A 15,404-nucleotide genomic window follows, 5' to 3' on the forward strand; every position below is an offset into this window, starting at 1 on the left:
GTCTCTCCAGGACTTGTTCGCCTCCAGGACTTTGAAGCGGGCCAGAAAGATTGTAGCCGACCCCTCCCACCCCGGACATGAACTGTTTGTGCCCCTTCCATCCGGCAGGAGGCTGAGGTCCATCAGGACAGGATATATTGATTCCAGTATATTCGCAAGGCTAAGCGTTTGAACTCCCGCCAAACCAGATGCACTCTGTTCTTCAACCGATTTCACTTTGTTTTGTTTTACAGGTAGGCATCCCAGAACACCAAGCCGGACACTGCACCGTGTATTAGGAGCGGTAACATGGCAGATAGAATCGAAGGTGAAGCATGCTAATGGTGAAAAGCCTACACCTAGTGGTTGCCCGGTTGCTATACACACACATGTGATTCATTGGGCTCACACCTCACAAAATACGGTTCCAATAATGAAAACATGCAAAAACATTTTAATTGGTAATCCAAATTACACATATACAAGGATTAACGATAGTAGCATGTCATTTTTCAGAGACCACAGCCAAAAGAACGACAAGCGAGAAAAATACAATCTGTACATATATCAGTTTACAGTAGCCATTTGGAAAGTACCAGATGACAGTAAGGCAAATCATCAGCAGACAAAAGAAATGTTTTTTTTGTGTAATAGTCCACCACAGCAAAGTATCAAGAAGTATTGCTGCGACAAAACAAGAACCAACGACTCCCTCATTTAGCAATTGGCTGCATTAGTTACATAGTAATAAAATCAAAAACTCAAAACAGAAGGAATGTATTCAATTTCTAGCATTACTGTAAATGTCTTCTGCAAAACTATGCAGCTCGTTTGTATTCTTTGTTTGTTTCCTTTTATTTGTCTAAACAAATGGATGGATATATTTCATCCCCTTTACATCTGCTTCCCCTCGTTTTCTTGTCTTGCAAATAAAATGAACTACATCACAGTCTAGCTCCCAATTTTTAAAAATGTTTAAACAGCACTGGCAAATATTTCTGCTTGTAAAAAAAACAAAATAACATTCAAAGAGAATTGTATTTAAATGTGTGGTGGTGCTAAATGTATTTGATTTTCTAAGAGTGCTGAAAACTAGGGGAGGCAGCAATACTTCTCAGTAGTTCGATCAGAGCCCTGACATAATTGGGGCCCTTTTCAGGGTGGACGAATTGAAAACTCCTGCTTCTGCAGGCTAACCCTTGCAACCAGATATGTATTTGTATGAGCCGGGGGTTAAGCATAAATGCACAAAAATGTTTAAAATGTTATATATGGTATGACGCTCGCTGTGACCAGCTAGTTTGTGTGAGTAGGTAAATCATCTAAATATGTAAATGTCATTCTGCTAACGTTTGAGATTGGGAGTGCAGTTGCCATATTTTAACAATTGACAGAGAAAAAAGTTAGCACCCAGATCTGTATAAGTAAAGCCGGCAGGATCATACAGGCGTCTTATATTAGGTTTTTCTTTTTGTGTCCATCCAGTGTGTCACTGTGGAAATGACTCGCACACACAATCAATATTACGGCTAACGAAGTGGAGCCCCCCCCCCCACACACGCTCGTTATCATGGCAAAGTGCTCTTTTTAAAGCAACTCATAGAACCAAGACTGACCACAATCAAAATAATGTACAAAAGGCACATTTGACTCCAGTGCTCCTGTAATGCAAGATTCACGTGAAAATCTGTAGCATGGCTGTTGGCCATGGAGACAACCAGTCCTCTCTGAGCACACTGCTCACGCGTGTCAGCACTGGGGCTAACGCTCAGATAGTGATGTACTTTAGCCTAAAATGCTAGGCCAGGTGTCCAAATGGTCCCCAGTATCATCGAACCATCGTCAAGTGGGCAGCCGGTCTCTTTTACAAGCTAAACCGTGGTGATACAAGTGCCCTTCAAATATCGCCGTAATATTTTTGTGCTCAATTCCACCCGACCCAACTGAGCCCTGTAGCAGTAAACGGTGGGGAAGGGTGCTTGTTGGAGGTGGGGGGCTAGTCGTCCCCTCCGCCGTACAGATCGGCCAGCTTGCGGAAGCGCGGCCCCCACTCGCCCAGATAGTCATAGTCCTGGTCGGCGCTGCTCGAGGAGGAGTGCAGGGAGCTGAGGGACCCGGCGTCGGAGCCGCTGCCCTCGTAGTCAAACACAAGCAGGGAGTCGTAGGGGGGAGCGGTGGGGTCGTTGTCCGCTGCCTTCAGGCCCTGCAGATAGAAATGGAAGAAGGAGACAGGAAGGTGAGCAAGGAGAAGTTTGGAAAAAAGACAATTAATGATAATCTTCACTATGAGATGTATGCACGTTAATTTCCTATATGAAAAGTTTCCAATTCTAAAAATGTAACAATTCCTCTTACTGCTCCCAACTAAACTTCACGTTTCTGATAAAACCTACACACACAAAACCTGCGTTTGACTTGGAATAAGAGCCTTCATGCAAACAGTGGGACATTTTGGCAAAGCAGGCCTGTTGCCTTTTGGCTCATTAAAAACGGACACTGTAGCTTTTCTACATGGTGGTGCAAGACGCTCCTGAGTATCTGTGTTAACTGAGATGATTACTAGTGCAGGATTATAGTAATCCTGCGTTTTCTTTTTTTAAAGTAACTATTATAAAGCAAGAGGTATTATAGAAGTGCCTGTCTGTATGCTTTGATCAATGTAAGATCCATTTAAACCCTGGTCAAAGACCCTTGTTCATCCATTCAGACTGTATGAAAGGAGTAGAGATCAACAGCGCACAGGCCAGCCTATCTGACTTTCCCATTACTCCCTGGAGTAATGGAGAAGTCAGGGTGAGCAAGACCCCTCTTGTTAAGTAAAAAGTTGTGCCGATTTCACTGTGTGTGGATGGTTAGAGATGGACTAGGAGTGATTATGGAGGAGCGCAGAAGAGGATTTGGGGCAGGCTAGCCGTCTCTAACTGTCTCCAGGAGGAGATTCAGCAGATTACCCAGCGTAGCCTGGGCTTAAAGCCAAACAGTGTTTTAGACATGCATCGTTTTTCGATAAGAGCGTGGTTGTGTGCAAGCTATGCAACAAGGAATTCGCATCGAGCCTCAAGTATCACCTCAACGCAAAACAATTAGCAGCTAGCGTGGACGTTAGCCCGACTCCGAGTACAAGGACCCACACTCCACCAGATGGTTTAAGGACCAGGGTAACTAAGTCCACGTCTGAAAAAATAACCAATGTTCTGAATGTCCTTGAAAGTATTGGTCTACTTAACTACTAACTACTACTTAACATAGTTTACAGAAGGTCTACTTACCTATAGGCTACCTGAATTTCTGAAAGTACTATATTTCTAAATATGCTATTGCTACACTTGTCTGCTGGAATTGGTTGAACAAAAAACCATGTGAAAAAAATTACTACTCACTGTTCTCAGGTCAAATATTTATGCAATTAAAATGCGATTAATTTTGATTAATTAATTTCAAAGCCTCTAATTAATTAGATCAATATTTTTAATCGAGTATATATATATATATATAATATATATATAATATATATATATATCTATATATATAGATATATATATATATCTATCTATATATATATATATAGATAGATATATATATATATCTATCTATATAGATATATATATATATATATCTATATATCTATATATATATATATATATAGATATATATATATATATAATTACAGTGAGGAAGTATTTGAACACCCTGCTACGCGGGCCGATGTGTTTTTTCCGGCATGCCGAGCTCAAGCCGGATGTGGCCCAAATAAATAGTTAAAAAATCTTACATTGTGATTTCTGAATTTTTTTAGGGCCTGAGCCGACTGAAAGTTGGGCGAAGCCCTATTGTGTTTTGAAGAATTCTTCTTCTTATTATTTCACCACTTCAATCGCACTTTTGGGGCCTTTGCCATGTTCAAAAACTCTTGAATTTTTGCAGGTGCTTTTAAGAGTGCAAAAATTTTTGATATTCTTGGGGTCGCGCAATTTGGGAATGAAAAAAAGTGCTCTCTAGCGCCCCCTTAAGTGCTCCCTCTGGGGACATTTTTCCCACTTTTACCGATTGACTTGAAATTTTGTACACAGGTGCTCTTGTATGTGCTCTACAAAAAAGTCAATCATGGTATGCAAATGCTCCTACCGTTTTATGTCCGCCATTTAGAATTTTGTGAAAAACACGTTTTTGCGAACTCCTCCCAGACGATTTTCTTCAAAATGTAAAATGGTATAACTCCAAGGAACATTGATATTTCTGGCTAGAAATATGTATTCATGATGCTTGTGTAGGCCTATAAGTATTCCCATGAAGGTATAACTCTCAAACCCGGAACTTAAAGCAAACTGTGCGGAAACTTGAGCAGTTATGGCGTTCCACCAAATCAGAAGGATCTAGGCTAACTTGGCAAGACAGCGTTAAAACATATAAGAAGGCTCTCCGTAACGCAAGAGCATCTTATTACTCATCAATAATCGAGAAAAATAAAAACAACTCCAGGTTTCTCTTCAGCACTGTAGCCAGACTGACAGAGAGTCACAGCGCTGTCGAGCCGTGTATTCCTGTGGACCTCAGTAGTAACGACTTTATGAACTTCTTCAATAATAAGATTCTGACTATCAAAGAGAAAATTGATGGTCTACTACCCCCAACCGGAGCCAACCCGTCCGCGGATGTATGATCCTTGGATGCAGCCGTGGGCCCTGATACCTACTTGGATGGTTTCTCTCCCATCAACCTTGACCAACTGACTTCTACAATTTTGAAATCCAACTCTTCCACTTGTCTCCTGGATCCGATTCCAACTAAGCTGCTTAAGGAAGTTTTTCCGTTAATTAGCACATCCCTACTGGATATTATGAATCTGTCTTTGTTGACAGGACATGTACCACAGTCCTTCAAGGTAGCTGTAATTAAACCTCTTCTGAAGAAACCTACCCTAGCTCCAGAGGTGTTGGCTAACTACAGACCCATCTCTAATCTTCCCTTCCTCGCTAAGATCCTGGAGAAATCTGTCGCGAATCAATTATGTGACTTTCTACAAAACAATGCTTTGTTCGAGGATTTCCAGTCAGGATTTCGAATGCATCACAGCACAGAAACGGCACTGGTGAAAATTACAAATGATCTTCTACTTGCATCGGACCAAGGACTTGTATCTTTTCTTGTATTGCTGGACCTCAGTGCTGCATTTGACACCATCGATCACCGTATCCTGCTGCAGAGACTGGAACACTTGATTGGCATCAAAGGAACTGCACTCAGCTGGTTTAAATCTTATTTATCGGATCGATCCCAGTTTGTGTTTGTGAACGGTGAATCATCGAGGACCACGAATGTTGGTCACGGAGTCCCACAAGGTTCTGTGCTTGGACCGATTCTATTTACCCTGTACATGCTTCCTTTGGGCGACGTTATCAGAAAACACCGCATAAACTTCCATTGTTATGCAGACGATACTCAACTGTATCTATCGATCAAGCCAGAAGACACCAACCAACTTGTTAGACTTCAGGACTGTCTTGGAGACAACTTGGATGACCTGCAACTTCCTGATGTTAAACTCGGAAAAAACGGAACTTATCATGATAGGCCCAGAGCGCCTTCGAAGTCAGCTGTCACGTGATACAGTCTCTATGGATGGAATTGCTCTGGTATCCAACAGCACCGTCAGAAATCTTGGAGTTCTCTTCGACCAGGATATGTCCTTCAACTCTCATATAAAGAAGACTTCAAGGACTGCCTTTTTTCATCTACGGAATATATCGAAAATCAGGAACTTCCTGTCTCAAAGTGATGCAGAAAAACTAGTTCATGCATTTGTTACTTCTAGACTGGATTACTGTAATTCTTTGTTATCAGGCTGCTCTTGTAAATCGCTTAAACCTCTCCAACTGATTCAGAATGCTGCAGCACGTGTACTAACAAGAACTAAGAAATGGGATCATACACTCACCGGCCACTTTATTAGGTACCCCATGCTAGTAACGGGTTGGACCCCTTTTGCCTTCAGAACTGCCTCAATTCTTCGTGGCATAGATTCAACAAGGTGCTGGAAGCATTCCTCAGGGAGTTTGGTCCATATTGACATGATGGCATCACACAGTTGCCGCAGATTTGTCGGCTGCACATCCATGATGCGAATCTCCCGTTCCACCACATCCCAAAGATGCTCTATTGGATTGAGATCTGGTGATTGTGAAGGCCATTTGAGTACAGCGAACTCATTGTCATGTTCAAGAAACCAGTCTGAGATGATTCCAGCTTTATGACATGGCGCATTATCCTGCTGAAAGTAGCCATCAGAAGTTGGGTACATTGTGGTCATAAAGGGATGGACATGGTCAGCAACAATACTCAGGTAGGCTGTGGCGTTGCAACGATGCTCAATTGGTACCAAGGGGCCCAAAGAGTGCCAAGAAAATATTCCCCACACCATGACACCACCACCACCAGCCTGAACCGTTGATACAAGGCAGGATGGATCCATGCTTTCATGTTGTAGACGCCAAATTCTGACCCTACCATCCGAATGTCGCAGCAGAAATCGAGACTCATCAGACCAGGCAACGTTTTTCCAATCTTCTATTGTCCAATTTCGATGAGCTTGTGCAAATTGTAGCCTCAGTTTCCTGTTCTTAGCTGAAAGGAGTGGCACCCGGTGTGGTCTTCTGCTGCTGTAGCCCATCTGCCTCAAAGTTCGACGTACTGTGCGTTCAGAGATGCTCTTATGCCCACCTTGGTTGTAACGGGTGGTTATTTGAGTCACTGTTGCCCTTCTATCAGCTCGAACCAGTCTGGCCATTCTCCTCTGACCTCTGGCATCAACAAGGCATTTCCGCCCACAGAACTGCCGCTCACTGGATGTTTTTTCTTTTTCGGACCATTCTCTGTAAACCCTAGAGATGGTTGTGCGTGAAAATCCCAGTAGATTAGCAGTTTCTGAAATACTCAGACCAGCCCTTCTGGCACCAACAATCATGCCACGTTCAAAGTCACTCAAATCACCTTTCTTCCCCATACTGATGCTCGGTTTGAACTGCAGGAGATTGTCTTGACAATGTCTACATGCCTAAATGCACTGAGTTGCCGCCATGTGATTAGCTGCTTAGAAATTAAGTGTTAACGAGCAGTTGGACAAGTGTACCTAATAAAGTGGCCGGTGAGTGTATAACTCCTGTATTAACTTCTCTGCACTGGCTTCCTGTTAAATCAAGAATAGAATTTAAGGTACTTCTCCTCACCTACAAGGCACTTGCTGGTGAGGCACCGTCTTATCTTAAAGAGCTTGTTACACCGTATTGCCCTACAAGGCATCTACGCTCCGTAGATGCTGGGCTACTTGTGGTTCCTAGAGTTTTAAAAAGTAGGATGGGGGCCAGAGCCTTCAGTTATCAAGCTCCTCTTTTGTGGAACCAGCTTCCACTTTCAGTCCGGGGGGCAGACTCGGTCAGTTCATTTAAGATAAAGCTTAAAACGTTCCTCTTTGATATTGCTTATAGTTAGGGCTGGCTCAGGTTAGCCTGGACCAGCCCTTAGTTAAGCTGCTCTAGGCTTAGACTGCCGGGGGACTTCTTAGGACACACCGAGCCCCTCTTTCACTCTCACTCTCTCCTCCCACAATCATCCATGTTTTATTAATGTACATCACTAATTAAGCTTCTTTCCGGGAGTTTTTTGTGCTTTCTCGCCTAGCAGGTCTCCGTGGATCATAGTTTCGTGCGGACCCCGGTTCTGACTCCTGGCTCATGGCTCTGTTGACACCTGCTGCTGCCATCACCATTACTTTAAATATGATTCATATTACTGTCATCATAAACCAACATCTTTCTGCTCTCCCTCCCCACAGAAGCCTCTGTGGATGGTGGTTCGATCTGATGGAGGTTGTCCCTGCAGTGGTCCTGCTGTACACCTGTTCTGCTACTTGCAATTACTTGTATTATCTCTGTTAGAGAAATTGAATGTATTGTACATCTTTTACATTGTTGATTCTGTACACATGACATCCATTGCAGTCTGTCCATCCCGGGAGAGGGATCCCTCCTCTGACGTTCTCCCTAAGGTTTCTTCCCTTTTTTTCCCATTGAAGGGTTTTTTCATATTTTGGGGAGTTTTTCCTGTGCCGATGTGAGGGTTTCGGGACAGAGGATGTTGCATGTGTACAGACTGTAAAGCCCTCTGAGGCAAATTTGTAATTTGCGATTTTGGGCTATACAAAATAAAATGAATTGAATTGAATTGAATCCAAACAAACAAGTCTGTTGCTTCACCATTGTCTCTAAAATTGATGGCTCTATGTATGCGCTTGTCTGGTCAACAATACAAACTAAATGTAACTAAATGTTGCGGGGGAGGGGGCGGTGTACTTGACTAGGGGTGAACTTTGGAGCTAACCCCTACTTGTTGCATGTTAGCTAAGGAATGGTTGGCAAATGGATTCTTAAAAGTTGAGAATGGTGACTGCCAAGCCACTCGACAACAAAGCCACCAACATCTGACTAAAGCTCAGGGGTTAAACTAAAGTCGGTGCAGCAGTTACAATATCAATCAGCTCTGGTTTTGATTTGCAGTGATAGAAACATGACAGATGGCTCGCCTCACTAAATAATGGAAGTTCTGACTCGTCGTCACAGCCACAAATTATGTTGGTCCATCTCAGTGCATGGACATTATCAATTATTACTGACTTTGAAGAGAGAATGACAAGTTGTTACTTGTCATATATGACTTGTTAGTCATATTTTCACAAACCCTTTTTTGTGTCACATTTGAATTCAAGACATCAAAAAGTGCACTCGTCGACTGGCAATGAGAAAGGACTTTGGTAACTCTGGGTGTGAAGTTCACCGTCGGAGCGAGCAGCTGTTGTCTGCACAGAGAATAATCTGACAGTGTTGGGTTGCGTTAGCTTTAGCCAACCACAAGTCTGAGTCAGTCTCAGATCTTTATACCAACAGCGCAGTCAGGCAAAGCTGTTCTGAATGCAGGGCATCACCCTTAATTCCAGGTGTCGGGATGCAACATAGCAGAACTGTAAACACCAGTGGGTCGTAATGGACAGTGTTGGTGAGTCGGCAAAGCGTTGAGGAGTGAGTGTGTTTTCCTCAGTGCCAGGGGATTATACACAGCAGACTTCACAGGGACTAAAAGTTATTCAATACTAAGGGATATTGAATGGATCAAATGTACAGTACTGCAATGTAGTAGCGGTCTAAGGGAACTAAAGAACTTGTATATATTTATGAACCACATGATTACAAATGGGAGAAACATCTTGCTTGAAGCAATAAACTGTCCAAATTGACAAATAACATTGATGCAACAACGTTTCCACCACTGGGGAACTATTATATATAATAAACACACACACACACACACACACACACAAAAAGACAGCACTGGCGCGCGCGCACACACACACAAAAAGACAGCACTGGCGCGCGCGCACACACACACGCACACAAAAAGACTGCACTGGCGCGCACGCACACACACACACACACACACACACAAAAAGACAGCACTGGCGCGCGCGCACACACACACAAAAAGACAGCACTGGCGCGCGCGCACACACACACGCACACAAAAAGACTGCACTGGCGCGCACGCACACACACACACACACAAAAAGACAACACTGGCGCGCGCGCACACACACACACACAAAAAGACAGCACTGGCGCACACACACACACACACAAAAAGACAGCACTGGCGCACTCACACACACACACACAAAAAGACAGCACTGGCGTTCAAATATACACACACAACCCTAAACCCACGATGACAAGGAGGAAGAGGGCCATCTCAAGCATGGCCAGAGAGGCTCACCCAAACTACAGATGCTTTTTATAAACAAACCCAATTTATCAACTGAATCAACTTTCCATCCCCCCCATGTATTTTGGCCCCTTTCCGCAAAAAGCTGACTCACTGCAGCTGTCAGTGTTTCCAGGAAATGTTCAATGTTATCTTTTAAGAAACAGTTCAGCCATAAAACCTGTAGTGCCATTAAATAATATTTGGACCTTTTTGGAGTTCATTTTTCTCTAACTAGACCTCGCTGAATTGGACTTGAAGTTCCGTACAGTATGAGCGCAAAAGACTTTAGTGTTTGGTGAAAACGCTCCAACCTACCTTGACTCTGTGCGTGACAGGCGGATGACCGGATATTTCTAATACCCAACAGTTTCAACCTCTCGGCCATCAGGTGAGAAGAAAGATTTGACCCCTGGTCACTTTGTATGACTCTAGCGATGCCAAACACTTAACAGTGTTAGTAAATACTGGCTACCGGACCTTGCACGGGGCAGCGGCCCCGCACAATCAATGATCAAGTACTCAAATGGCTGACCAATAGCTGGGATTGGTTCAAGCGGATACGTGCTACAGGTTTTAATGTGCTTAGAAACATCCTTCTTCATTCGGGGCCAGAAAAAATGGTGCAAAATCCGGTTTTCCGTACCCCCCAAATGTCCTGACCCATCATGAGCAAGTTTTAACACATGCCCACGAAGCTTGGATGGAGTGACCACTCTTGTCCAAGAGGCACCCACTTCCTCAGCAATATAGCATCCTGAAGAAAGTAGCCACTGAAGACATTCTTCACTTCAGACAATACTGATCCAAAGGACTCTTTCAAGGATGCATCACCTCTCTGTTCCCTCTGCAGCTCTCCACGAGACACGGACAAAGAAAAATCAGGTAAATTCAGTATCTTGTCCTCCACGTCCCTATCTACCCCCTTTGACTCAGCGGGACCCACGGACCGCGTAATCACACATAAAGGGAAAACTCCCTCCCACCATTACTAGCCCACAAACGGCACAACATACCCACCAAGGCCACCCGCCAGGGTAGATTCTGCATGACCACCTTGCCACACTGGCCCCACAACACTCGCAGCCAGCGCAGAAGAATTCACCACCCCATCCTCAGCATAATGCTTTCTAGCCCTAAGCTTTTGGCAGTCATGCTTCCAGTGACATGATTCACTGCAGTAATGGCACATATTTTCTCCCATATAAGGTTGTCCCCGGGGCATTTTACCGAAAAATCCCTCAAAACGCCCAGATGACTTACCAAATTTCTGCACCCCAGACTCACCGAGCCGGCTTTTGTGTATTAGCACGTACTCATCAGCCAATCCCGCCACCTGGGTGGCAGTTGTAACTCCACGCACGGTAAGGTACGTGGCAACACGACTAGACAAGGTGTTCTTGAACTGTTCCAAAACAATCAAATTACATAAACTCTCAAAATTACATACACCAACGATTGAAATTAGTTCCCTCGCAAACTCCATGTGAGACTGGTTAACCTTCTCCCATGTTTTAAAACGCTGCTGATACACCTCAGGGACCAACTCATATGTTACCGCATCCTTGATGGATTTATAAGTTATATCATCACTCAAAGCCGCAAATGCCTCCTGTGCTTTCCCTGACAACACACACTGCAACAGGAAAGTTTCCTCAGAGTCTGACCAATTACTTGTCATTGCAAACCGTTCAAACAGTGAAAAGAAAACATCTGGATCTTTCTCATAAAATTTAGGCAGGAGGTGCAAACTACACTGTGGGTGTGGGTAGTGTTGTATGGTGTACGAACAACAATACTGCAACTAGCAAATAGCAAAGCCGGGTTTCTCAAAGCAGTGCGAGAGAGTGCGAGTACCTGAGATCAGAGAGCCTTTTATCAGGATGCACTGGCGCACAAAGCCCATGTGTTGCCAGTGCTGCTAATTACCTCAGGTGAACCCAATCCCCTGACAAACTCCTGCCACACCCACCTGCCGGTACCCCATCCAGAGGCGGAGGGTCGTCACGCTGTGTTGGCTTGACAACAACTTTTCTAACAGTCAAACATCAAGCAAGTGCTACACAAGACATTTCCCTAACATTTCCTCTTATTGAGACCTAAAAGGTTGCTGCTTTTTTTAAAGAAATTTTCAAAACCGTACCGTTTTAAGGGAACCTTTCTAGTACCGGTACACCGTGCAACATTAATTCAATGGGAGGCAATCATCATAAATTTTTTCTACCGTTTATGTGCCACAGAAACATTACTTGAAAAAGCATCATGGTTTCACACTAGGCCTGTCCACTCAATAATATTTAGTCAACTAATTGATTAGGTGATTTATTTGACGGGTTTGTTTCTCCATAAACAACAATACAAAAGCAAAATTCTAAAATGCAAAACAAAGATAATTTGACTTAGATATGGAAGTGACAAGATCGTGTGGCGGACCTAAATGCAACACAACGGCACGGAGTGTAGTTAACGTTTTTATTAAACACTGCTTCACAGCAGGCGTTAGGGCACGGTGAGAGGCAGAGCAGAGTTCGGTCCTCGTGACGCTCAGGGTGGCCGGAGAGGAAATGCCAGAATACAGCCGATGCGATCGCTGGGCCGGTCGGGGAGCCGGAACACAGGAGCGGAAGCGCCAGGCGGTCAGGGGAATTGCCGGGCAGACCGGGGAGTAGGCGAACAGAAACCAGAGGCGCTCAGGCAGAACTCGTGGTCGTGGACAGAAGGCTGAGGTGCTTACCGGGGCGGAGACAGTCGAACAGGTCGGGAACAGGCAGGGTCGAAACCGGGAGATCAGTCCAAGGGAGAGTGCTGGAGAGACTTGCAGCTTAGACTTGCTTGACGTTGACCAGGGACTGGAATACGGCGGGGGCATTGGTGAGGCCAAAGGGCATGACCAGATACTCGTAGTGTACGCCCGTCAGCGCCCGTTCCGGCCCCAAGACTCCAGTCTCCGCCCGTTCCGGCCCCAAGACTCCAGTCTCCGCCCGTTCCGGCCCCAAGACTCCAGTCTCCGCCCGTTCCGGCCCCAAGACTCCAGTCTCCAGCCCCGTCCCCACGGCCCCCGACCATGACCCCTCCAGCCCCGTCCCCACGGCCCCCGACTATGACCCCTCCAGCCCCGTCCCCACGGCCCCCGACCATGACCCCTCCAGCCCCGTCCCCACGGCCCCCGACCATGACCCCTCAGGCCCGTCCCCACGGCCCCCGACCATGACCCCTCCCTCCCACCCTCTTGGGACCGCCTGGAAGTCGGTCCTTGAAGGGGGGGTGGGGTCAGGGGTTGGGTCGGCGCCCCCCGCCACGACGACGCCGGAGCCGCACAGCTCGGCGCCCCACACCACGACGACGCCGGAGCCGCACAGCTCGGCGCCCCACGCCACGACGACGCCGGAGCCGCACAGCTCGGCGCCCCACGCCACGACGACGCCGGAGCCGCACAGCTCGGCGCCCCCCGAGACCCTGAGGCCCGGTCGCCGACCCGGCAGACCCCCCGAGACCCTGAGGCCCGGTCGCCGACCCGGCAGACCCCCCGAGACCCTGAGGCCCGGTCGCCGACCCGGCAGACCCCCCGAGACCCTGAGGCCCGGTCGCCGACCCGGCAGACCCCCGGAGCACCCCACGCCCGGCCGCCGACCATAGCTGTCGGGTCCCCACCCTCCCGCCCCTTGTCTGATTTCCATGGTTCTGCCCCCCTTTAGGACCGTCTGGAATTCGGTCCTTGAGGGGGGGGTTCTGTCACGGTTTGGGTCTGCTTCTTGTCTTATTTTTATGTCTCTTGTGATCCTGGGTAACTTCACTTCCTGCCTTGTCCTGTCTTCCCCTGTAATTGTCTGCCGTGCCTGATCGTTTCCACCTGTGTTCAATCACCTGCACCTCCCTTGTGTATTTAAGCCCTGTGAGTCTCTTGTCTGGTGTGGCGTCATTACATGTCAACGTTCATGTGTCAAGTAAGTCAAGTCAAGTCAAGTCTGTTTCGTGTTTTCAAGTCCAGGTCCCTGTTTTTGTCTATTTTGTTTTCTCCTCCTTCCTCCCTTTTTTCGTTGGAGCGATTTTGATTTCGAGTTTTGACAATTAAAGTCTTTTATTTTTCAACTCCGCATCTGAGTCCTCCCTCCTTGCCCTCGACTGCGTCCCCCCCTGACAGATGGTCTGTTGAATTTTTTTTTTTCTGGATGAATATGAATACTGTCTTCTTAATTACCCAAAATCTAAATGATATATTTTTTATATATATCGGTCATACGTATGTATCTGACTTTCCTAAACACAATGGTGTTTAAAGCACCAAAGATATACCTCCATCTAACCCTTACAATAAGGTTGGTTATCTCCAACCGAGTCAGATGTATGGGAAGAAACATTGCTGTATACTATCGGTTTAAGGAAAACTATGTTTTTTTATTTTGGGCTGAACTGTGCTTAATATTGTTGCTATAATTTTTTTATCCATTGTTACTGTTCTTTTTTAACCCAAGTGTTAGCAAAACCTGGGCGCAATCCCCTGCAGCAGGGTTCTTTGGGGCCCTTCTCTGGGGACTCGCGCTTCACTAGACAAGATGTCCAAATGAAGAATGGACACGAATCCTACGGGGTCCACCACCGCGTGCCCGCGATTAACGTCAGCAGAGGACCACGTAATGGAGAGAAATGCGCTGGGCATCGTTCGGTTAAAGTAGACTACAGCCCGACCAAAAGTGAATTGCCTGCTTGGATCTGAAAAGCACCGTGAATAGCATGGCATGCGCTCATCGATGGGTGGGGGGTTAGGGGGGTCGTTAACGTTAATTTTGTCCAGCACATCTGCCTCCTATACAGCCCGCATCTCGTTGGTTTGGATCACGCAGATGAGCCCATCTGATCCTATTTATTTGATTAATAAATTACTCAGCGCGCAGGTCTGGGATAAGCAGCACGCGATGTCGTTCTGTCGGCCTGTTGTCATTACGACAGTTGCGTATAGCAAATACTTAATGGAATGGACTGAGCATGAGGCATTGTCTCCCTCCCCGGGTTCTTCTGCTGCGTATCCGAGTGAAGCTGACTCGCTGTAAAATCAGTATTTTTACCTGCAGAGCCGCCATCAGTTTCCAAATCCCCCAAAGATGCATTATTTTGTTCTGAGGTATAATTCCCCTTTGCGGAATAGAGAAAAGCCCGCTGGACAAAAAGGTGATTAATTCCCGATAAACCCCGGCGGCATGAAGCAGCCTTATTCCCTCCACCGCTGCACTGTGTCTTCCTTCTCCGCCTGGCGCTGCGGCACTCCAGCCCGCCCGGGTCCTGTATCCCCGCCAGCCGCCTCGCTGCTGCTCTCTAGCGGACATTGTGAGAACTGAGGTCAGCCGCAGGAGGGAGGATTCCGCTCCGCTCATAGATTATTATCTAGCCACTATCAACTTGATACAAAGGCACGAGGCTCGTGCCACGAGCTAGTAACATCACTATACCAATTAGGCGGATACTTCGTTACTACAGTACTCAGATAATACAGTATCAACATAATAGACATTTGATAACACAGTACCCTGATAATGTAGTCATCAGATGACACAATACACTGGCCACTTCAAAAATAAGCCAAAGAATTAATAAAAGATATTTTTGCTTGTTATTACAAGCAAAAA

The 15,404-nt window shown here is 46.0% G+C and overlaps 1 protein-coding gene across 1 annotated transcript; it reads right to left on the reverse strand.

Annotated features, from left to right (window-relative positions):
• Nucleotides 1–417: 417 nt before the first annotated feature.
• Nucleotides 418–15,057, reverse strand: LOC119217090 (cadherin-2-like). The gene is made up of 2 exons (XM_037470456.2): nucleotides 14,847–15,057; nucleotides 418–2,182 (listed from the first exon to the last, which is right to left on the reverse strand). The coding sequence occupies exons 1-2, from the start codon at nucleotides 14,886–14,888 to the stop codon at nucleotides 1,976–1,978; spliced, it is 249 nt and encodes an 82-aa protein (XP_037326353.1). The 5' UTR covers nucleotides 14,889–15,057; the 3' UTR covers nucleotides 418–1,975.
• Nucleotides 15,058–15,404: the final 347 nt, after the last annotated feature.

This window comes from Pungitius pungitius, chromosome 7 (assembly GCF_949316345.1).
Source record: "Pungitius pungitius chromosome 7, fPunPun2.1, whole genome shotgun sequence".
Lineage (NCBI taxonomy): Eukaryota > Metazoa > Chordata > Actinopteri > Perciformes > Gasterosteidae > Pungitius > Pungitius pungitius.

Bases quoted from the DNA above. Each gene is read 5' to 3' on its own strand.
- LOC119217090 (XM_037470456.2), bottom strand. From the start codon at position 14,888: ATGCATCTTTGGGGGATTTGGAAACTGATGGCGGCTCTGCAG. The intron at 2,183-14,846 runs GTAAAAATACTG...TTCTATCTGCAG, and splicing joins AACTGATGGCGGCTCTGCAG to GGCCTGAAGGCAGCGGACAA.